At 36.9% G+C, this 24,680-nt stretch overlaps 1 protein-coding gene across 1 annotated transcript in view; it reads left to right on the top strand.

Annotated features, from left to right (window-relative positions):
• LOC145770815 (VWFA and cache domain-containing protein 1-like) overlaps positions 1 to 24,387 on the top strand; it is a 64,554-nt gene extending 40,167 nt beyond the window's left edge. The window contains exons 14-25 of the mRNA XM_082582542.1: positions 7,040 to 7,165; positions 7,643 to 7,808; positions 8,271 to 8,407; positions 9,173 to 9,351; positions 9,703 to 9,810; positions 10,587 to 10,706; positions 14,740 to 14,920; positions 15,505 to 15,699; positions 16,160 to 16,266; positions 18,386 to 18,510; positions 22,481 to 22,635; positions 24,106 to 24,387. Of these exons, the coding sequence (XP_082438668.1) occupies positions 7,040 to 7,165; positions 7,643 to 7,808; positions 8,271 to 8,407; positions 9,173 to 9,351; positions 9,703 to 9,810; positions 10,587 to 10,706; positions 14,740 to 14,920; positions 15,505 to 15,699; positions 16,160 to 16,266; positions 18,386 to 18,510; positions 22,481 to 22,635; positions 24,106 to 24,246 (1,740 nt within the window). The 3' untranslated portion in view covers positions 24,247 to 24,387. The remainder of the gene's footprint in view (positions 1 to 7,039; positions 7,166 to 7,642; positions 7,809 to 8,270; positions 8,408 to 9,172; positions 9,352 to 9,702; positions 9,811 to 10,586; positions 10,707 to 14,739; positions 14,921 to 15,504; positions 15,700 to 16,159; positions 16,267 to 18,385; positions 18,511 to 22,480; positions 22,636 to 24,105) is intronic.
• Positions 24,388 to 24,680: the final 293 nt, after the last annotated feature.

The raw sequence follows: 24,680 nt of genomic DNA on the forward strand, positions 1-24,680 counted from the left end.
GGTGATCAGGTACTATGACACTTCCTCAAATGGGCGATCAACCTAACACAGAAAGCAATAAAAAAATTTGAAATACTATTGTGAGTGTTTACTTGGTCAAATGGTTTAAGGTTTAGACTTGAAAAAAAACTATTGATTTATTTTCTTATATCAAAAATGTGTTTGATTCCTTTCGTTTTGTAAGGTATTACTTTAAAAAATTATCAATATGAATTCAACCGTAAAAATTTTACACACCCATTAGATACACCACGAAATTAAAATCTTGTCGCACTGAAAGCCCAGTTAAGACATTAATTTTCAGCTGTGTTGAATGCCAAAGTAACCGACACAGGAAATTTGAGTTAAAGAGGGACAATGAAAATTGAAAACGCAAATAAACGATTGGAATACGTAAATTACGCATTTTTGAACACGTTTTACAATCTTTCACAAAAAAACAATCATATGCAACCGCCCCAGCAAGGGGCAAAGTGCGCACTGTCATTTCTCACACGTGTTACATGAAACGTTATTGAAATAAGCCACTTGCGCTGTGACGTCACGAGGTACAGTCCTTCATTTTCGTAATTTCGTTGTGTTTGGCTGGTCGGACTAGGTTGTTGCGTTGTATAGCTTGTTCCACCATGCCACGCGTGAAGTAAACTGATAAGGGTTCGGCTAGCCTAGCTTGAACAGCTACTGTACCACACTTCTACTGGGTATACTGGTACAAGAGTTCACTAGTCAACTAGACTAGGCCTAGTTAACAAGGGTTCAGCTTTCTGCTGATGTTTTTGCATAAGTCTTCAATTTAGGTTTAAGTTACCAAGTTGTAAGGTCTAAACAGCTAAACCTGGGCTAGCAGTCACTAAGCTAATCCTAAATATAAGTGCATAGACAGGTTAGGCCCTGAAGTTTGTCCTATATGCTGTAGTACAGTGTACTGTAGGTCTAGTACAGGGGTTACCAACTGGGGGTACTCGTACCCCTTTCTTGGGGGTACGAGATGAAACATCAAGGGGTACGAAGATCCTTGGGCCACAGAGCAGCTTTTCAAACAGATGTTGCAACACAGTTTTGTTTTGAATTTGTAAATGATATTATGCCATTACAGTCTTTGCTTTGAAGAAAACAATTATCCACAAATAATTAATGTTATTTAGTTGGCTCAGTAGCCGCATTGTCTCATAACCATGTTTTTTTTTTACTTGCTCCTGCTCAAAATGAAAATGGAAACCTTGTTAATTTTCCTTGTCTTGATCAAATTGCTTATAACTCTTTGCTGCAAAATGTCAAAAATGAAATTATTTCCCATTTAAAGATGCTCGTTGATTCTTTCGATGGTTATCTTTCTGCTGGTGAATTGAATTATTTCCAGCATTGGATTATAAATTCATTTCTTTTTGATTTAACAAAAATGTCGATAAGGGTAATTTGTGGGAGAACATCATCAAAATAAAAAGCTGCCAAAAATTGAAACTGCTATTTGACAAATCAAAGTTTGACGAATTTTGGTGTTGCTATGAAGCCTTCCCAAGCTTTGCTATGGAAGCCATGACAGTGTTAATTCTCTTCTCAACAACTTTTTACTGTGAAAGTGGTTTTTCGACCATGATGTATATCAAGAATAAGTATAGAAATCGTCTGCAACTGGAAGATGATTTACGTTTTGGCTTGAGTAAAGTTGAACTATTGTTTGAGCAGATTTTATCAATGAAGCAACTGAAAAGTGACAAACAAAATAACTGACATTTAATTTCTTTTGGTGATTTTTGTGTGAAATATCGGTTTAACGTTTAATTGAGCTGTAAAAGCAATTTAATTTAGCAATATATCATATACCTGAAAAATTCAATCATAATTTTTTTGGGGGTTACAAAGAATGCTCTGACCTGACAAAGGGGTACGAACAGCAAAAAAGGTTGGGAACCCCTGAGTAGAATTCCCAGAATCTAACTTCTTGATATATTACACAGGTATTGGGTTAAACTCTTCTCATGGTAAAACAATGTGCCGTGTATGGCTGTGCCTCACAGCGAGATAATTGTGACAAAATTTGTGATTAAAATTGAAAAAAATTTGGGTAAAATTTGTACGGTAAATAGAACAAGAAAATGGCTTGGACCAACATCATCAAGTCACATTGCAGTTTGCATTTTCAAGAAACTGATTTCGAAAATTTTGTTCAAGTCAATTGGGATTTTGCAAGTGCCTAAAATTGAAATCTCAAGAAAACTACTGTTTACTGATGTCGTGTAAGCGGAGAAAACTTTTTTCTCTCAACATTGAAAAAATTCCAAGTCTGATTAGTTGGATTGCTGGAAAATGAAAACTTCCGTTTCTTCAACCTGTTGTTTTACTTTAGCCATTGCAAAGAATTTTTAAGAGGAGAAATACATTTACATTTAAAACTGAGACTTCTATCTTGTTACATCAAACCATGTCATATGGAAATTAAAGTTGGACCTATAGCAAAGAAATTCACAAAAAAATTAATGCTTTTCAACTCTGGTGATACAGAAGAATATTAAAAATATCATAGAAAAAACACATTACAAACGAAGCAATTAGGAAAAGAATTGGAGTGCAAGATAGATGGGCAAACGACTTAGCAAAACAAAGGATGAAACTTGCTGGACATATTTTGAGAGGATCGGCAGGACAGCGACAATTGGTTATTGAAGGTATGGTGGAAGAGAAGAAGTGCAGGGGAAGAAGGAAACAAACATGGAAAGATGACGTAATACAGTGAGCTGATTTTTCAAGCATTGGAGAAACAAAAAGAGCAGCGGAAGAACGTGACTTGTGGAAGAAAATGACAGCCAACCTTCAGATCGGAGACGGCACGTGATGATGATGAAATGAGCAGTGAGGGCGATGTTGAAACCAACGCTGTAGTTGATGCTGAATCCAACACTAACAGCAAGGATGGCGACAGCAGTGAATTACAAGATGAAATGGTATGTTGTTAGGCTACTGATTGTATTGAAGTTATATTTGATCTTTGGGGAACCGGCATATAGGAACCAGTATACCTGCTGCTCAACTATTTTCGACGCCATGATTACCTTTTGGTTAAGGTTATTTTGAAATCAGGGTTTGCTAGAGTAAGCCTAATCACATTCCTATACTTTGTTAAGCTTTTCATGCTTGATTTCTTACCTTAAACCCAAATGTAAATGACATTGCATATGAATAAGTGTCTCCTTTTTATTACGTTGTATTATCTCTTGCATTATTAGGCTTTGCTGTCTTCTGACATAGCTTGTCAGACTGAAAAAGCAACACATGATTCAGCTGATGTAAATAATGTAATTTCATTCAATGTCACAGTGGTAATCACCGTTTAGTCTTCGTTAAATAGTCGAAGTACTTTATTATTGCAAGTTACTGCTGATAAAATCTCTTGCTATTTTTGAGTGCAAACACGAGCGTAAAAAGGTTTTATTCTTGCAGACGTTACAGAAAGCAACACATGATTCAGCTGATGTAAATAATGTAATTTCATTCAATGTCACAGTGGTAATCACCGTTTAGCCTTCGTTGAATAGTCGAAGTTCTTTATTATTGCAAGTTATACTGCTGATAAAATCTTTTGCTATTTTTGAGTGCAAACACGAGCGTAAAAAGGTTTTATTCTTGCAGACGTTACAGACACATTGCCTATAGGCAATTTGTTCGATGGGTATGGGGATATCTTGGTCGATGCATTCGCGTTCCTCTACTATCATGTGTCGTCCACGCAATTCGAACAAAGTTTCCAAGCCAGGACGATGAACAGGCTACGTCGGATTTAATTTTCCTATTTTGAAATAAAAGTGGCTTTGTGACATCTCATCGCTTTTGTTTTTAAAACGGAATACCGCAGATGCAGGTGGAAACAACATAGTAGCTATCCTGAAGGACAAACCAGTCACACCGTACAGCGTCACGGCTGGATGCGCGCGCGGCCTCGCAAACGAGGTTCAAACAAAAGCGGCCTAAGCGAGACGAGGGCAACAAAATTAAAAAAAAAAATTTCTAAAACGCATGTTGTACACAATGACATCACGCTGAGACAAAAAAAACTCTGAAAAAGTTAATTTGGGTTTCCCCGCCCTTTAAAGGTCAGGAATTCAACGCATGCTTAAAAAAAAGTTGAATTTCCTTGTTTGTAGCTACATGAACAGCAAAAATTTTGCTTTTGTTGCAAATTCTCTTGACATACTCATCATTAATCATTTCCTCACAAACTTGTTCTTTTATCAATTATTGTATCAGATTCTCTCAATTGAGGACATTTTTTCACAAATGGAAGCCCTGTATGCATATACTGTATACTGGCAGTATACAGTATAATACTGGTACACTGTTTTGGCTCATTGGTGCAATTGGTAAACAGACAAAGACCACGTTGATATATTTCTTCAACGTATTTCCATGTGTGGTCCAAAAAGACCAAAAAATGTTGCTTTAAACATAAACTGTATAGTATAGTATAAACTATAATACAGTATACAGTGGCGTATTTAGAAAGTTTCTTAAGGGGGGGCCAAGACATTGTGTCAGTCAGCCGCGTAGCGGCTGACTTGGCGGCTGGATGCCAATGGGGGTCTCGGAGTAGTACACACGGGGTAGTCTCAATGGTAGTAGCCTACACAGAAAGCTCAAATTTGGTGAAAATGGATGGCTGTTAATCGGTTCAAATTTTTTCTATTTGGGTTAAAATTAGATTTTTTGACCCTTTTAATAGGAGTGGGGTATACCAAAATGTCATATGATGCGTCAGAACGGGGGGAGGAGGTTAGATGAAACCGTCAGAATACTGTCAGGTAGGGGAGTCCAGAATCAAGAGCGAATCCGTAGAAGTAAGTTACTGTTCCAATCAATGAACCAACAAAAGATATCATCACTTCAGAACATAAACAATAAGTTAGTCCTTCCGACCACGAATACCTTTTGAAAATTCTCGGCGATTTGCAACGACAATTTACAGTTCCATGCGATGGCTGCGCTTGGAAAATATATCAATAACTGCATCATACTCGAGTACAATATCCTTGTTTAAATACATCTGAGCTAGACCATCCAAACGTGGCTCGGTCATGGTCGTGCGGTAATGATTTTTCAGGTAGGCTACTTTAGTGAACTGAAACATGGCTCATTGGAGGCAGTTGTAATTGGAAGCGTAGCAAAGATTCGAAATAATTTATGGATAATCGGATTAGTGTCGAGTTGTTCAGCAGCTTGACACGCATCCAGAAGAGTCGCAGGTCGTTTATCCACAGAAACTGCAAGCCAATTTGCTCTCCATCTTCGCAACTCAATGGTAGCTGCAAAGCAATTGCTTGGTTCAACATCCAGCATTTCATGGTAGAAGTCGAAAATCTCGTCGATCGGCAGTCCTCATCTTCATGAATCAATGACGGCAGAAATGTGCTGACTTTAAAAGCTAGCGAGCCGTGCTCATTGAATCTCTCGTGAATTAGTGTCATGCAATTGTCAAGAAAAGGAAAAAAAACTGTTTGTTTAAAATAGATCTCCCCAGTTTCAGCTGGAATGTTAGGTTGATGTTGTTGTCTAGGTGCTCTCCGGGGCATTAGGATTTCTTCGCCAAAAACTGAGCAAGCCTTGCCAAAAAGTTGGTGAAAAAGCCTATTATCGCCCCTTAGGTCTTGCAACACAGTTACGTAGCTTCTAACATTCACCATTGCAGAATTCAACGTAGCCTAGCCTATGTGTAACTTAGGTCCTTGCAGGAGCTTATTTGTGGTGCTGCAGCACCATTAGACGAGCCGCCACTGTATGCAGTGTATACTAGTGATTGCTTGCTTAATTAAATATTTTTAACTTACTGTAATCAAGATTAAACTAGTTGATTTGGAAACTCAGAATAATATTGGCAAATTGTATCGCAAAAAGTAGCCTATACCCCCCCCCCTCGCGCTAGGATGAATCATCCAAGCAATTATGTCTTCTGCTACAACTTTTTTTTGCAAAATTTGTAACTTATATATTTTTATTTTTTTTACCTGATCATTAGGGGGGGGGCATCGCCCCTTATCCTCCCCCTAAATACGCTACTGACAGTATAGTATAAACCAGGGCTTCCCAAACTTTTTTGCTCGCGACCCCTTTTTATCTTCTAAAATTTTTCGCGGCCCCACGATTGAAAACGACAAACCGTGCAAAATATACATTTGTGATATTTAGTGAAAAGCTTAGATCAAAAACAATTTACCGGCACTCAGTTCAGTTTGTTTTTATTTTTTACTTGTTTCTGACCATCACAACCGAAGCTTATGGGTAGCCTACTGGAAACAAAACAAAAAAGCAAAGACATTTATTCAGTGCGATGGGTGTGACAAGCAAATCCAGCCATGGCTCAGTGTTTGTTAATGCAGGTCTCAAGGCGTTTTCGATGTTGCTTAGGCTGGAACGGTAGGCTAAGTGAGAATATTACAGATAAATCAGTTTGAAATTTTTGTTTCCAGATGTTCAATTTTTTTATGAACTCATCAATTTAAGATTTCAATGCAAAATATTGATGTTTTTTCCTATGAGGGACAAATTAAATTAGTTCAGTTTTTCAAGCAAATCTGTCATTTGGCATAATTCCAAAAACTAGATGCGAAAATGGTGGATCAAGGCTGAATTTTATTCTGTTGGAAAAATCACGATTTCAATTTTCAACGTTAATTGACTAGCCATTTTAAAGCTTTGATTTTTGAAAGCCATCTCACTTCACGATGCAGTAAAAGAGTTTTTAACTCTGATTCCATTTCACCTCATCAATTTTCAAAAATACGGGCACCTATTGAGTGCGCGACTCTTAATAAAGTTAATCACTGTCACAGAATCTCGCATAGAAGTGCTAATAAGTACCTTCTGCAAATTGGTAAACTTTCTGCTATCCCTGAATTTCATTACGCGACCCCTTGGGAGGTTGCGACCCCCATTTTGGGAAGCCCTGGTATAAGCTACTTACATAATATTATACTTTAAAGAACGGTAAAAGAGCAACTCATATTTTCTATCTGGATTATCACTTCTTTATTGAAATTAATCAATATGCCAGTTGCATTCATATAGAGGTGAAAGCGGAAGCAAAACGTTTAAAGCAACAAGATTCAATTATAGTGGATCTTCACCCAACAATGCTGTCAGCAAAGTTTCAGTTTTATCACAATACATTTGGAAAGGGGTAACTATACCAAATATTGAAAACGTTGGATCTACTGCTGCATGTTGCTCTCAGCCTAGTAGGCCTATATTGCAGCCTACGTATAAAAAGTAGTTGAGTTTTCAACATTTATAAAACAATAAAAGGCTGATTTCATAATCACACACTTTAAATACATAAAACCGGAAAAAGTAAAAATATTCTATCGTAGAAGCTTACAGACATAATGGTTAAAGATTAAATTCAGTTAAGTAGAAAAACATAAATATTGTAATACCATCTCTACTTATCTACCTTCAAGCAAATCATGTAAATTCTTGACAAATAACAACTTCTTGCTCAGTCAGCGACAAGTGGTCATTCTTAGAAGTGTTTCTCTTCTTCACTATTCAGCCTAGTAACCAGTGTACTGGGTTGAACGTTGGTCTATTGCAATGCAATAATAAAACGTAATCTCATCTGTACATTAAAGTGGCCTATAACGCTGTATTGTTTAAGGTAAACCAAGCCGATTTCTCCATTTGCTTAGTCCTAGCTCTTAACGACTCTACGATTCAAATTTTGTCACACGATTCAATTCCTCCTGATACTTTCCTCCACATTCGTACTGATCTTGTGCCTCCAAGAGTACCCTGCAGTCATATTAATTTGCTTTCCTCGTTCAGTAAGTGTTTTCCTTCAATTGTTTGATTAGGTCATTAATTAGAATGGCTTGACCCTTACGCCATAATAATAGATACAGTAGTCTTACACCATCAACATCAAGTAACAAAAATAGAAAAAATATTAATTTTGTCTAAGATCAGTAAATTATGCGTTGACAAATCATTAGATAAATACGGAAATTGAAAGCTATTACTCCCATCACGTGGTCAACTCCGCAAGTTTTAATCCGGAAGCTAAACATGGTACACCTGTCTCTACCTATCCAAAACAACATCGGAGAGAAAGAGAGTGAATAAGAAATAAAGGAGACAAGCAAAGACTGCTAGGATTGGAGAGAAATAGGGAAAGAGTGACTAACAGAAGGAAGGATGGAAGAAAAAGAGAAGAAGAAGAGAGACTAGTTTATTGTATTTTTACTTATACTTAATGCTTGCGTAGTGAAGTGTTATTTTTGCTTCAGATGAAACATCAATCTTTTTTGCTTCTCGCGCTTTCAAGAATCCTGATGATTATATATTCAGTAACTACACAGCAGAAGATATTGAAAGCATTCGTGCTTACCTGGAAGAAAATGGGCCAAATAAGTTCAACATAAAAGTAAAGTTTAAATTTCACTTAATTGAACGTAGTAATTGCAATTTGATGGTCATCTAGTAGTATTATTATTTGAAAAAAAAACACCAAGGTGAATCTTGAAAAATATGCTAATTTAAAAAATTGGTTGTTCATTTTTTTTTTCCTTCTCGTGTTGCAAGTTTGGATTGAACTTTACATGGTTTGTCTAAAAGAAGTTCATTGCACATCATTGATCTGGGTTTTGGTTCATCTCCATCCTTTATGTGCCATCTCCGAGCCGAAACTTGGCTGCTATTTGTTTGCACAATTCATGTTCCTACGCTAATCTTTTTGATTTTCTGATACTTGACAAGTCTGCCCACTGTTTTACATCATCATCCAAAGTTTATCGCCTTCCCTTATATATCTCTTTCTTCCCACCATACTTTCAACAACCGATTGATGTAGATGGCCTTCTAATTCTCCCAAAATATGTCCCGTAAATTTAATTTTTTTGTTATGCTAAATCATATTGTTATACTTGTTAATTATGAACAGCATAGAGACAAAAGTCAGAAATTAAATTTCGTGTTGCAACTTTGTGTTAGCAACATTCAATAAAATACATCAGCAATAAAGAGTTTGACGAACTTCTTGACAGACCTAATCAGTATTACAATGTTGACCGACAGATTTCACAAGAAAAGATTGAAATTTACCGCAAACATTTCGCTACATACAGTTACAACCGCTGCATCCGATACAGTTAGCTAGAGTCAAGTCCACTCTGATACATTTTTTTGCTAGGAAGAAGCCAAACGGGATGTCGTAGCTACTTTCAAAGCAGAAGAATTATGGAAAGCTACAGGAGTGCAACCTTGGTTAAGACACGTTGCTTGGAGATATATTGGCACCAAACACGGAATCTTCCGTATGCTTCCGGCTGGAAACTTACCAAAATTTTATGATCCTACTGTCCGTCCTTGGTACGCCAGCACAAAATACATTCTTTTTACATTGATTTAACGTCACCACATGTTCAATCAATTAAAAAAGAAAAAAAATACAAGCTGGAATAAATACGTTTCTTCACTTTTACTTGATATTACTTTTAAAAGGCATTTTGAAACTATCGTATCATACAATAGGCCAACTTTTTTTCAAACTTTTAAAACAAATAGGAATTTTGACTTAAATGAAACAGCTGATGAAACGCAGTTTCAGCAATCAAGGAAGTGATGTTATATGTAAAAATTCAACAAAGGAAACTAAGCCCTTCATTAAAACGTAACTTCAAGCTGCTTTTTTCTTGCACTTTGGAACTTTTTGCTTCACAGGTATGTCGATGCAGAAGCAAATCCAAACCAGTTCATTATTGGCCATCCTCATGTAGGCAGCTCACGACGACTCGACATCGATATGGCCAGGGCAATACTTGAACCCGAGTACTGAGATTGGTTAATATTTTATAATTTGTTTACGTAATAATAAAGTACAACTACCTGTAAATTTTAGCATTGATAATGAAAATAGTTTAGTTTTTACAACGATTGTTCAACCATGAGTTTAAATACTTTATTTTGGGCTTTCTATCACGATTGATAACATGTTAAAACTACATGTGTGTTTTGTTTAATTAAAGTTGTTTTAATAATTAAAAAGAATAGTTTTGAATATGTAACATAGAATACTTATAAAATAACAACATATCTAAAAATCAAAAAGGGTGTACCAAAAACAGTTACAGGAACGTAAAAATACATGACAAATTGCTTCCTTCCCTAGGAAAATTCAAATGTGAAACTAGATTTATTTTTGGGCTCATAGTGCAAACTTTGCATTAATCGTGCCAAGGACGTAGCCACGGGGGGCTTGGGGGAGCAATCACCCTTGGCAAATTTTTACTTTGCCCCTCCAAAAATGGGTCTTTAATGCTATTACGTACAAAGTAAGTTTTAACGACATTCTAGTACGTAGATGTTGAATGACGTTTCATATAGATTTGGCTGCATTCAGTAGCTATATTTTCAAACAAATTATTTGTTTGAAATATTAAAATGTTTACACCCCCCAACATATGCCTTTGCTTTTCTATAATTTTCTATTAAGCTATGTCACTGTCATGTAATTGGTGCATTTTTTGTAGTGCTTCAATTACGAAAATTCAATTGCTATTTTAGTTTTCTAATGTTAAAAAATCATACAATTTTTATTAACTTAGACAAGGATCACAAAAAAACCGAGAGTTGGCAGGTGCAGTTGGGGCGACGGTTTTCTTGGATTTCTTTGAAGGAATTGTTTTGAACTTGTACTCTGATGTGTTTGCTGCTGCAGAATATAAGTGAGTCCATCTTGCATGATCCAAGTGTGTAAATCTGTATATTTAAAGTTATTTTGAAATGGTGTACTTCATGGATCTTTAAACTGATTTTGGAGAAAAACTAAACAAATCAAATTTTATTTTGTAGTTGTTTTGGTTGATATATGTTTAAAAATGTTTTTTCGATTTGACTTACAAATAAGGCTTGTAATATGAGTGGGCTATACATAGGTCAAAAATACTTTTTTTGTTATTTTTCACTCGGGACAGTTTTTTTCTATTCCATTTAACCTATCTCAACATAAAATGACAAAATTTTTGATCTTGTATCCAAGAAAAAAGTGTGCAGAGCAAAAATCCAAAATGGCCGCTATTTTCCATAAAAATCACATTTTTAGCCATAACTTTGTTATTTTGGGCTTGTTTTCACTGGTTCTGGTGTTCAACTCTATGTTTGTGAGGTCAGGCAATCTGTTAGTGCATATCAGAAAAGTCACTGACGATTGGAGGTTGACTTAATACTAATTTCTACCAAATTGATCGTTTTTTTTCACCTTTATATTGTGTTATTTCTTTAAACACAGTTTCAATTTCAGGGGAATTGTTTAAAATGTAACATGCTTTTCTCCGAGAAAAAAACCAAGTTCCTGAAATTGTCACAGGGATAATCTGTTGCTCCATAGTGTCCTGAATGTCATCAGTGCCAGGTGGTCGCTGCCAAGTTTCATCTCCTGTGCCAGCACGCATCAAATGTTCCACTCGAATTGTTCCATCCCCATTATCGTTGAGGTAAAACCCAGCGTACCATCTTTTGTTTTCTCCCACATCCCATATGACGGTAAGTGACTGGTTTGGCTGGAACACCAGGCCTTTCTTATCCTGACCCTCTGCCTCTTTACCTCTTCCTCTTCACAAAGGAAGACTACTGCTTCCGCAACTTGGAAATCATTTCCAAGGAGTACAGTGAGGTTCTCAATCATCGCATTTTGGGATACCTTGTTGACCTGGTAAAGATCTCTGCGGACATCTGCATTCTGCATCATGTTGGTGGGTGACTCTCTCTGATATTGGATTTCTTGCCTTAAGAATGTCTTTAGCTAAGGTGGCGTTTTAGAAACAAGAGTTTTTACTTTATGGACAGATGTAAAAGGTCCCTCTCATGTTTTTTTTTCCATTTCAGAAGGAGTTGGTTAATAAAATCACTGGCTCTCACTTTCTTTTGTAAATTTTCTTTCAACTTTTGCTTTTTCTTCTCTTTCTGCTTGTTGCTCCAGGTCACTTCCATTAAATCTAGTTGTTTGAGAATAGTAGTGGTTGGCCGCTTAACTTCATTGATTTGTCTTTCTTACAGGCTAGCATAAGGTCATCTTTGATCCTCTTTGTCTTGAACATCATGTTTGAGTGTTTGGCCGATTGTGAAGCAAGATAACCAAATTTGACCAAGTACCTCTCTGCATTCAAGTTGTGTGTCGGCAGGTTTTTTTGTTAGTCGGATACCAGTGTATGGAGAGGAGTTGCCTGAGCAGCATTAAGATAAACATCCCAATACTTACGCTTGCACTGCAGTTCTACTTTTCCAGTCTGGATGCACAATTGCACATTTCTCCAAGAAGATGATGAAGATCGCTTTGTATAGCATTGTCTTCCATTTTCACATGTGTCCATTCTACATAGTAGTCCCGGAGGGTGTGTATTTTTTTTTCAGCAAGGTCATTGCAGAGCTGAAGAAGGATGTCAATTAACAAATCCTGGTTTGCTCGTTCCACACATTCAAGGAAGGGAATTGTCACTTGGCATGTAAAATTTGCAAGTGCGTTGAATCCTGCTATGATGAAATCATTCTCAAGGTAACAAGCTCTAACAAGATTATTGTGTCTTGACAAGAAACTGCTTCATGTACGGAATGCAATCATAGACTGCACCTGCCTGATATTCAAGTCGGGTAAAACGTCGCTCTTTGTAGAGGTTAAACGACTTATATACTCCAGCTTCCTCTAAACTGTTCTGCTAAAGATGCTGTTTTGCCATCTCCCTCATGGGCTAAGAGCTTTGTAAGAGCTGCCAGAGTAGCTTCAACCACAGATTTTTTCCGGATTTAGGCCTGCAATGCTGGCTCTCTCTTGACAATGAGCTTACAAAGACCAGTTTTGTTTTCAGGAGCAGCCATAGCTGTGAGATTGTCTGTATCGAACCGTTCACATGTATGGGACTTACAAAGCAAATGATATGGCACATGCTTTAATGCCAGTTGTTCTGCAACACATATCTCAATCTTGAGATTTTTGCTTGCGGCTGCTGTCGTTAGGGCATCAATCTGCTCCCAAAGACATACTGCAGTCCAGCGAGGGTCATTGGCAGCTACCTGTAGTCTCTTCATCGTCTCAACAATAAAGGCAACTATTTAGTCTCTATCTTCAAATGCAATGAAGAGAGGACATAGAGAGATCATCGTATATTCAGTGCAGTCATCATTAAAAAAAATTAAGATGAGAATCACCGAAGTGGGATAGATGCCAATCACCGTCTATTATCCTACTTCTCTGTACAGAGTTACTTTTGTTGTGGGCTTCATATTTACAAGGGCATTTGCAGATGCTAATTCCTAACAGAGTGCCTTTTTGTGTTTGAAGTTTTTTATTGATTTAGCTGAAGGCAGGACAATTTCATGCAGTTTGTAGTCTGCTGATGCTCGAAACAAAAACCACAAAATATATCTAAAAAAGTGGGTAATTTTGTCAAACTATATCATAACTCTACACGTGAAAGTTAAACCCTACTTATTATTGCTTAAACAGATTGCCTGACCCCACAAACATCGGGTAAGACACCACAACCAGGTAAAAATACCCCAAAATGACCAAATTATGGCTAAAATTGTGATTTTCAGGGAAAATGGTGGCCATTTTGAATTTTCGCCCTGCACACTTTTTTCTTGGAACTCAGACCAAAAATTTTGTCATTTCATGTTGAGATAGGTTAAATGAAACACAAAAAAACTGTCCCTAAAGCAAAACTAAAAATTGCCCATTTATAGCCCACTGCTACTTGTAATGAAATTGCGCTCTTTTGATTCGCGTGTGTGACGTCATTATTATTTTGTTTCGGACGCAGACATTCTTTCTTTATTGGTACACGTGGTGTTTTGTGTTATCAACTCGTTGCAGTCTTGAGTTTGTTAGCTGGTGTTAAGTTCCTATGTTCACAGAGTAATGACGTTCTTTTCTGTTTACGTATGTATTCATGTTCTGTATTTAGATATCATACTTTTAAGTTAATTAAAACTTCAGTAAGTGAAATGACTGGTTATTGTAACAGAACAAGGCTACACTCTTATTGATTTTTAGAAAAGGATGAGACTTTATATCATTTTAGATTTACTTAGGTACAGTAATAGCGTTGTTAACTGGGGGTCTAGAGGTACTTTTGGACCCGTTCTGACATGATGTTAGGGGATTGTAACCTTCCAAAGAGCCCGAGAGTTTACAGAAACCACTGCGTATTTTTTGGATGTAGTTCGTTTTTCTTAGAAGTGCCTTGATTTGGGACGCGATGAACTGATTTGTACTGACCCACATTATCATATCAATGGCATTGTTAAGTAAGTTTAGTTATTTGCAATTTTTATATATTTTTTGACATTTTACTGTATATTTTAAAACAATGTTAAAGTCTCGACCTTTGCTATGTTGACGTGTATTGTTTTTGATATGATGGTCAGAAATGAAAACCACTGAACTGAACTTACATTTAGACGAGTTGGGTGTTTAAATTATTTCTTTTCAGAGTTAGTGTACTTGTTAATTTATTAGCTTGTACATTTCTTTCTCTATTAGATATATTCTATTTGAGTATGACTACCGACAAACTATTTTTTTACTAACACGAGGAACCCCACAAAAAAATAAAATCATTATTTTAGTATCTATTTCAACATTTAAACTTTTACGTACATTTCGGACTTTTATGACATTTTTTCATTTATTTTATTTTCCGTACAACGTTACCATTTAACAAATCCGAAGCCAAATTGGAATTTATTTCTTTTAATTTAAAGATTTTATCTGACCAACTCGGTCGGATATATGATCATAGCGGATCAATTGACCATCACCGATGATCATTTACATCTGACAAAAGCTGAGCCAGAAATAGCCAGTGTATTGGTATCTAACAATGTCATGCAGCGTGTGAGCTGCTCCAGAGGAGAGGTTGGATCAATACAAAGGCAGTATGAGGTACGCTCAGCCTTTTAAGCGGTTAGTTTTCTAAGCAGCCAAATGTGATAAAGTGACATAATAAAGACTGTGGAATAATTTACTTGATTAGTAATTACTGTATACTGGAATTCTAAGATTTGTATGTGTATTTACATTTTTTATTTTTTGAAATCTGGAGCTAACACAGAGTTTTGACGGTGTCATTATTTATTAATTGATAAATTAATAACGGTTTATATTAATAACGATAAATATTTATTAAGTGATAAATTAATAACTCAGTTATTTTTCAGATGATTGCACATAGGGTTAAATTTTTTGCACAAAATTATATTTTCTTAGTAAAGATATTTCTTAGTTTCCAACATAAAAAATTGTAAATAGCATAAATTAAAATAAGCTAAAACGCATTTGTCATTTATAATTGTCGATTGATTTTCGACTCATTGTTAAAATGAACATTTACAATTAGGCTACCTGGATTTCGGGATTGTGGTTTTATTATGTTTTTAACTATGATGACAATAGTTATGTCATAAGTTTTGCGCTTAATGTATTTCTGCATGCTTTGTTCATTTTTGTAATGTATTTTTTGTACGTAGCTAAAACTTTCTCCAAAAGGAAGCGAATTTCGAGGAGTAATAAAGCCTGATGGCGGAGAAAACTGTTTTGACTTTTTGTTGGCGTCAGTTCCTGACACCAACACATTTGTAGTGCTCCGAACCATATTCCCAGTTAGTTGTGGAAACATTTTATTTGCGGATTTACCTCCTTGCACTTGCTTAAATGAGTTAAAGGTAAAAGCAATATAAGCCTTAGCTGGAATATTGTTTTAAGTGTAAGTTAATTTATTTGCTTCCAGTCCGATCAAAGTAACATTAAACACAAAGTAACAATTGGTAACGCACTGTCAAAACTTAAAATCTAAAACAGCTAATTTTTAATGGCTACTTGTTTGCTTTGTCTATGATTTTGGCAACCCTCGTGGCTACGTTAAGCATGGTTACTTACTTTCATTGTGGTGTTTGTAATTTAGTTGGAACCTTTATCATGCAGCAGTAGTTTTCAATATAATGTGCTTTCCGTTTACAACCGCAGTTCCAACAATTTTTAAAATACGTTTCATATACAAAATAAGGAGTGAGACCAACATAGTGTTGTACTCACTTTGCAAACGATACACAAACATTAACCAACAGCCAACGATGCTCATTTTGTCATTGCTTCATGATAACGTTTTATATCTCTGCATCATAGGATTGTGCTACGTCATGGAATGGTAACAACGGCTGTGAATGTCCATGCATCGAACCAAATCCATTTATCAACCAATGCAAAAATGTTTTTGTTATGGAAAACGCAAGGTAACATTGATGCGATGCTTTTAATATAAATAAAAGTGGGGCTACGTTAAACTATAGTGATTCGTGTAGACGCAAAATCTTTAGTTTAAAATCAGATTCATTTTTTAAAATTTTGTTTTGATTTTTTGTAAATAAAGTCGATTTATTATGAGCTCAAAGTCAAAACATCACGTCACATATCTTTTAGCCCAGAGGTGACAAACCTGCGGCCCGCTTAGTCAAGCAAAACACTTTCCAATAATCTCACTGAACAAAAAAATTCAATGCTTCAATGCCATTTTTTAATATTTTATGCTTCAATGTTTATGCTTTCACGTCCGCCCTGATAGCTCAGTTGGTTAGAGCGTGACTTCTGGAACGAAGAAACTTCAAGATCAAGCGGCGCTGGTTCGACTCTCGGGGTGTGCGCTTGAGCAACGCACGTTAAGGACTGCTCTCCAATCCATTCAGCTGCATCTAATGGATGGAATAATTCCCCGTCAACAACACTTCAACAATCAGAAACTTCACTCTGTCAATCTCGGAGACCGGACCTGCGTCAGTAATTCAAAGCCTCTACAAGTATGCGAAACTGCCAGGATTAAGCTCTACAAGAAGCTTTCCCAGTCCGAGGATTAAGATTCAAACAATCAACCAATGCTGCATTAGATAGCTTCAGGTGTATGATTCGCATGGGCTTTTGTTTGTTGTTTGAAAAAGAAATTTCATTAACTGATTTGTTGTTTCGAAGCATAATGATCGAAAGAATTTGCCAACATGAGCAAAAAGAATAGAGCCAAAAAAAATCATGCTCATATGAAAGCAAACGCTTCGAAAATTAAACTGTCCTCATTATCAGTGCAAGTACTGTTGCTCTATCATTTTTGCTCAAGTTGATTTGTTTTTATTTGTACTGTTGTATGTTTCGATTCTGCTAAAGATACTTTCAACTGTGTGGGTTTTATTACTTTCATCTGCTGTTTGTTACTTTTCATGAATAATATCTTGAGTCGCTTCTAAAAGTTTTAATAGTAGGTTACGATTAAAAAGTTGTGTGGCCCGATAACTCATGTGTTATTGACAAAGTGGCCCGCGACCGCAAAAAAGTTCGTCACCCCTGTTTTAGCCATTTGGCTAACCTTTTTTGCCAGTTTTAAGTTTTACGCAACGTGAATCCATTTTTAAAATACTTGAAGGAGGGTACGAGTAGACGGCAGAAACATATTTCATGCAAATTTGAAAAGGCAAAAAAAGAAACTAGTTCTTTTTCCACTAGTTTGTTTGCTTCATTAATTTTTCATCTTCTCAAAGAATACCAGAAAGTTGCCTTATTATTCGATATGTTACTATGTTTTTACAGTTAACAGTTCATAATCGAACAGACACCATCATCATCAACAAGACACTAGTTCGAAACTGACAAAGTTTTTTTTTTATGATGAAAAAAGTAAAAACTTTTTAACCTCTAGAAATAATGCCTGTAATTGCCATATGGTTTAAAAAAACAAGAAAAAATAGCATTTCAAATTAAAAAAACATCAATCATAAAATGTGTATAATGTATCCTGTTTGTGCACTATTGAGAAGTTGTTTGTTGGTGTTAGTAACGTCATGGCCACCTAGAGATGCGGCATGATTTGTCACATTTTGCAGATTTTGACTACAGCTAATGCTAGTGTTTGACTTACATTTTCTGAGATTTTTTTACTGTTTGCTGTCTCCTAATAATATAAAAGCGTTTTGTTGCCTTGGGGAAGCAATAGCAAATGAGAAAAAGTAAGTTGAAAAACGCTGAATCAGACTGTTATTAAAAATTAATAGTCTGAATAAAATCTTCGAAATCAAATTTTCTTTGTTTTTCAACATGTGAAGAAGTTAAAACCTATTGTGTCATCTGGGAAAAACAGCAAAGAAAGCGTAAAAATACAATTTTTAGAAAAATGTATTTAAATATTTGCCAAAAGTTAGCAAAATCTCTAATTTTCTGCAAAATGTGACCAATCAGGCCGTATTTTTAGGTAGCCATGGTAACGTGTATTTTGAAGTATAGAGTGCAAAATACAATTTCATAAGAAACCTTTGTAAAGTAAAACATGTTTTATTTATTTTCTTCTAAAACATATATTTTTGCATTGTTTAGTTTTCCAATGTCTCCATGTTTCCCAGCGTCCAGTATTGATTTCGACATTGAATTTACTAATGTCACTTTAAACACCGATCTTGATCTTCCGATTTGCTATGAGTTATTCCTGGGCTTGGATTCAGGTTCGTTCTAACATACAATAGAAAACAAATTAATAGTTTTTTGTATTCTGTATTAAGCAGACCGCCCATTTGAGGAAGTGTCTTAGTACCAGATCGCCTTTTTCAGTTAGTTTTTTCCACTTCTGAACATATAATAGAGGGTTTATTTTGATCAAATTTTAGAAAAAATATATTTTATAACTATTGGAAACAGAAACAGTTCAAAAGTATATCTTAAGAAAGGAAAAGTTGTATTGGTGATATTTGCAAAAGGTGTATTTCCAATTCCGGAAATTAAATATCTTACCTCAAGCTTAACTGAACAATGAGAACATAATCTAGCTACTGGCAATTAGAAATCGATTTTTAGCTGTTTATGATTGAACTGACAAGTGTGAAAATAAATGTATTTGTTTCAAGTTTGTTTCCAGCAACTTTCCAGTATCTTTAATGTTGTGTAAATTGGAGAATAATCGTTATCTCTTTTCCGTACACTTTGAATCGACATCTCAGTTTTAGCTGTTGTGAAGAAGAAAGCGTTCTTCCCGGCTATCCGCACAAGGTTGAGTACTCACAAGTAAAGCGAGCAATTGCAATTTGCTAGCCAAAACGGTGTAGCTTCCACGTTAGCCATTTAGACCATCCCATCAACGATATGTTTCTCGGCAGCTGATTGTAGCAAGAATTGACAGCGATAGGCATCGTGTTTCACCCATGACTATCGTCAATATATTTTTTTTGTGCAATGCTCAGAGGTCAAAGGGAATACAACTGCACCTTGCAGGTCTACATTTTTTCCATAGCAAATGGAATTGTTAGCTAACTCATCATTAAAGCGTTCGATCCGGGAGCCGTCCACACACCCAAACACTCAGCAGGCACACCACACTTACATAGAAAATACTTACCAGGGGGGCGAGAGACTTACTCTGACCGAAGGAACCCAACGCGGTTGATGGTAATCTGTAGGTATATAAAAAAAAAAAGGTTATTGGCTGCCTCAAACTTATCTACCTATCTCAACTTTCCTTTTGCTGATGTTGGAGCAGAGTAAGAAAAGGCGGGTCAAGCTCGATAACTAGCACGTTTTGGTAAAGTTTTTATTTTTAGATGATTTGTGTGTGTATGGGTTTCTTCTTGGTGCTCGTTTGAAGAAGGGCACAAGCGTGTTAAAAAAGAACCACTGCAGTCTGACATCTCATTTGGCTGAGATGCCGGAGAGTACCAGCCAAAGGAAGGGTAGCTTTTTTTCTGACTCCAGAGTCTTCTTTGGATGGGCCGATGCATTCTTGTCATTTCAGGGCAAGTGGGACGAGAAAGAGGGACGGCTAACAATTTCCAGCTGCAATCACTCTTCCAGCATCGGGCAGTTTCAGATGAGTGAGAGGGGCCGGCTAAAGATGAATAATTACACCCATAGCTGCCTAAGATTTTTCAAAGATGTTTTACGACCGTACTGAGTTAGTGAGACCCACCGTTGCGATCAGTCATTCCTACCATCAAGGACGGCTGAGAGGGGCAATTGAAAAGAGGGGGTCGACTGGTTCTTCTTTCTTGTGACCGTAAGAAGATATTTAGAAGGAAGGGAAATGTCAGATGACAAAGAAATGTTATGCTTTTGTGTTATGTTTTTTTTTTATGATCACCGCTTTGTGTTCGATATATAACATATATGTGTTGCCAATATCCAGAGAAATTTTACTTTGGAGGATGCTATGCTTGGCGACATTCATCGTGATCAAAAGTATTGGGTTCTTCTTTTGTCAGCCGAGGAACTGATTGTAGAAGGTCATGCCTTCGTTATTTTGAGGTTTTCTTTAGTTAAGTCAAAATTTTGTTGTTTCACGCAGTTCCATATTCGCCATATTGTCCGCCCCGATAGCTCAGTTGGTTAGCGCGTGATTTCTGGAACGAAGAAGCTTCAAGATCAAGCGGCGCTGGTTCGATTCTCAGGGGTGTGCGCTTGAGCAACGCACGTTAAGGACTGCTCTCTATTCAGCGGCATCTAATGAATGGAATAATTCCCCGGCAACAAGACTTCAACAATCAGAAACTTCACTCTGTCAATCTAGGTGACCGGGCCTGAGTCAGTGGTTTAAAGCCTCCACAAGTATGCAAACTGCTAGGATTAAGCTCTTCAAGAAGCTTTCCCAGTCCGAGAATAAAGATTCAATCAATCAATATTCTTAGTGCAAGGGAGCACTCGGTGAGGACGTGGTCCACATTGTTGTCAGGTTTTCTGCAGAGTTTGCAGTTTGTGATCCTACTGGATTGTAGTAATCTTTCGAACTCACCCCTTTTGTATCCTCCATGAGCTATTCCATCGGAGGTGGAGAATAGGTAAGGTGGAAGGAGGAATTTGAGTATTTTCTTGTTTCTCAGAAGAATCTTGTTTCAAGGAATCTTTTGTCCATGTTGGTCAACCTTGTCAATCTTGTTTCATTTTGGGTTTTCAGATGAAGGTAAATGTTTTTATAGGAGGTGTTTTCCCATTTGTGTTTAATGCCTATCAGTTTGCAAAAAGTCTTGAAGATGTCTGCATACATATTAGAATTGGGGTCATGGCGGAAAGCTGTTTAAAAACAAAAGAGGACTCATGTGCCTCGTTCTGTAACTCAAATTATTCGTGCCAGATACGGATACATAATATGAAGGAGATGACGAATTTTGTCAATGCCGCTTGTTTGAAATTTGGATTGAATGACCACCATGTTGATGCCTCCATCATTGCTAGGAGGACTTGTTTCGCTTTTCTGGAAATGTTGGAATGGCGAAGGATACCAGAGGAAGTTGAAGAGGATTTTGTTGAAGTCTTTGAGGTGTTGTTGTGTTAGCATCAGCACTACTCAGATACAAACTGACAGGGACCAAAAAAGTGTTGATAACGGAGATCTTTTCATTGAGGGGGAGTCTTCGTGGTTTGTGGATGTTGGCGATCGTCTATTTTTTTTCTGATGGTCGTCTGCCAGTTCATTTTATCCAGTTCTGTTTTGTTTGTTCCTAGACAAATTCTCCGGATCTTGGTGTTGTTCAAGATAACTGCATCAGGAAAGCTGCTGAGCTTGGTGAGCCAGATCAGGTTTGGACTCCAGGATCTGCGTCTTTCGCTGATACACTTTCTGAAAGGCTAGTTCTTTGTTGATTTCTTTAAGAGATGAAACGTCTCTTGTTATGAATGTGGTGTCCGCATACTGTTGTACTTTGATTGTAAGCTTGAAAAAGCGAAAACCGTTGATAAATTAGTTTTTTTCTATGCGACGGGTAAGCATTAGCACAGATTATGAAATAGAGCATGCTTAATAAGGGGGCATCTCTGTTAAATGCCCCTTTTGACGTTTATTCGTTTGGTTAGGCTCCATTTATTTCTACCTTGCTTTTTGTTTTGTTGTAAACCAAAGACAGGTAGTCATCATGAACAATAGGTTTCACGCCGAGTTTCGGATTCCATAGAGAAAAGAGTAACTTACTCTACCAAAGGTTTTTCGAAGTCAGGTATTAAGATATACAAGTCTCTGTGTTGTGTGTGTGAGATGCTTCCAGGGCTGCTTGTATGTTCATTGTGACATGCTCTAATTGCTCTATTCTGTGGCTTGGCAATCCACATTTCTGATATAAATCAGGTTTGTAATCATGAGTAAGAGTCTGTTGCAAAAGATTTTACTCAAAATGTTGTAGACAGTATTGTGAAGAGAGATCGGTCTCCAGTTTTTGAGCTTTTCATTTTCACCTTCTTTAAAGATTAGCTTCGGTTTTACTTCTCTCGTGGAAGGAGTCATTTTTTTCTTAAAGTATCGCTTGTCAGTACCGCATTACTAATTCTGCGACAGACTTTCAGCCACCGACTTTACCAGTCAGTTTAACTCTTATCTTTGTGAAAAGAAAAGAGCCAACAAAACTAAGATAGGACATTGTACTTACTTTTAATTGCTGCTTTGTTGGTTACACAAGGATGCGTCACAGTAAACTTACTAATGAATTTTTGTATTTTTAGATACCTCTTTCTCAGTAATTGTTCTTTCAGCATCGCTTTCGGTTTTAATTTTTGCAATTTTTCTCACTGCTGCTGTGATATACCTACATATCAAATCTGTAGAAGCAAAGGCCAAGGTTCGGGCAAAACAGAACGCTGTTGGTGCTTTGATTAGGGTAAGCGCGACGGAATACATCATTTCTATCCACAGTAATTTGAATTAAATAGACATTATTACTTGTCGGTGATAAAACGTTAGTTGGCCTACATGTGCATCACACAAGCACAATGACATGAAACCATGACGTACTACATGGAGGCCAAGACAACGTACAATTGGATTGTTAAAACTGGGGGCAGATGGCAAGGTCATAAATACCACTGTCTTCATTCGGAGGGGCATTGAACGTTAATATTTAACACTGAAATTGAAGCTATGGCAGCTTTGAAAGATCAATATATTGTTACTAAAAGTCTACAAAAAGTTGAAATTAGCCGCCAAGTAGGCTACCGTAGGCTACTCGTTTTGTTTAAAATTGATATATTATTTAATCTTGTATCAAGCCGGCCCACCACAAACTTGTAAGAGGAAAATACAATTAAATCGTTCGTTATACTGATACTGTACCACATCAACCTTGAAAATTGCGATGGGACAGCCATGATAATACTGTGATATTTATAAAAGTGATAACATCATCAGCAAAAGTTAAAAAAACAATGACCTTTAAGGGTGAAAACGGCAAACGAAACTAGTACGATTATCGGCAGAAGTACCAAAAAAACAATGCTCCAGCTACTCGTAGCCAAAACTCGTTTATTTAAAGTATTAATTGTTAACGTGTGAAAAGTAGTGCGTCATTTATTAAGCCTTATGAACAAATCAACATCGGGACAAGGCTGATACGCATAAATAACCTTTAATATAGAATTAGGCTAATAGCCCGACTTACAGTAGTAATAATCAGAACATTCAAGAAAAAAAATTAAAATTGCCCCCATTTTTAATAATCTCATTATGCAATGTCTTGGCCTTTATGTAGTACGTCATGCATAAGACACAATAATAACACTGTGACTATGTTGTAAAACAATTGCTTGCAATAAAGTAAAACACAGAGCCTACCTTGTCGCTTATCTACAACCGCATTTTCTACACGGTAGCAATTTTTGTAAGATGTCATGCATTTAAACATCATACTTTTAAGAAGGCTTTTGCAATTTCAGTTCTGTGCAAATATCCCTTAAAACTCAATAATTTTAAAGGATATCGCTCAGCTTGCAAAATTGTGGGAAAAGGTGTACCCCTAGTCAGGCCCAGATTTAGGGGGGGCAGAGGGGGCAGTTGCCCCGGGCCCCCCGACTTTTGAAGGGCCCCCCTATGTGGAAAAAATGTGATTTTATGTTATTTTTTTCCTTTTGACCTTTAAAGTTTCTGCAAAATGCTGTGTAGTACTGGACTGATGCTACTGTAGACGTAGAGATGATTTTTCGCGCCGTAGGAGCGAAAAATTGTTTTGCAAGGGGTCCCCCGATTTAAAAGTGCCCTGGGCCCCCATCAGCTAAATCCGGCCCTGCCCCTAGTGTAATTGTTTAATCGAGACTGCTAACGAGAAAAAAGTATTTAGGGTTAATTTTATTTGCAGAGAACGTCCAAAGTTTCCACGTTCAGTAGAGGCAGTTCGACTACATCATCCCGTGCCAGAAGTAAAACACGATCGGAGGAGATGACCCAATCAGGCGTGCTCTACATCGCAGAAGCTTCTCGTAGCAAGGGAGAAAATTAGCATCATTGTTTTACAGTAGTTTCACTAAAGTAGGCCTACCAAGCAAGCTATTCATTTGAAACCTTTAGAGTTGCTTTGTGTAGGATCGTGCAACATGCTTTTATGCTAAACAGCATGTGAAATGAAATAAAATAAAAATAACCTGCACACATTTATTTATACATAGTGGTTACGCACCCGGCTCAAGATCACGCGGCGCTGGTTCGCCTCTCGAGGTGTGCGCTTAAGCAACGCACTTTCAGGACTGTTCTCTATTCAGCGGCACCTAGTGAATGGAATAATTCCCTGGCAACAACACTTCAACAATCGGAAAACTTCACTCTGCCAATCTCGGTAACCGGCCCTGCGTCAAGAGCCTCTACACTACAAGTATTCGAAACTACCAGGAATAACCTATCAAGGCTTTGTCAGTCCGAGGATAAGGATTCAAAACC

The sequence above is a fragment of the Aplidium turbinatum genome, chromosome 5, assembly GCF_918807975.1.
Source record: "Aplidium turbinatum chromosome 5, kaAplTurb1.1, whole genome shotgun sequence".
NCBI classification, from domain to species: Eukaryota; Metazoa; Chordata; class Ascidiacea; order Aplousobranchia; family Polyclinidae; genus Aplidium; species Aplidium turbinatum.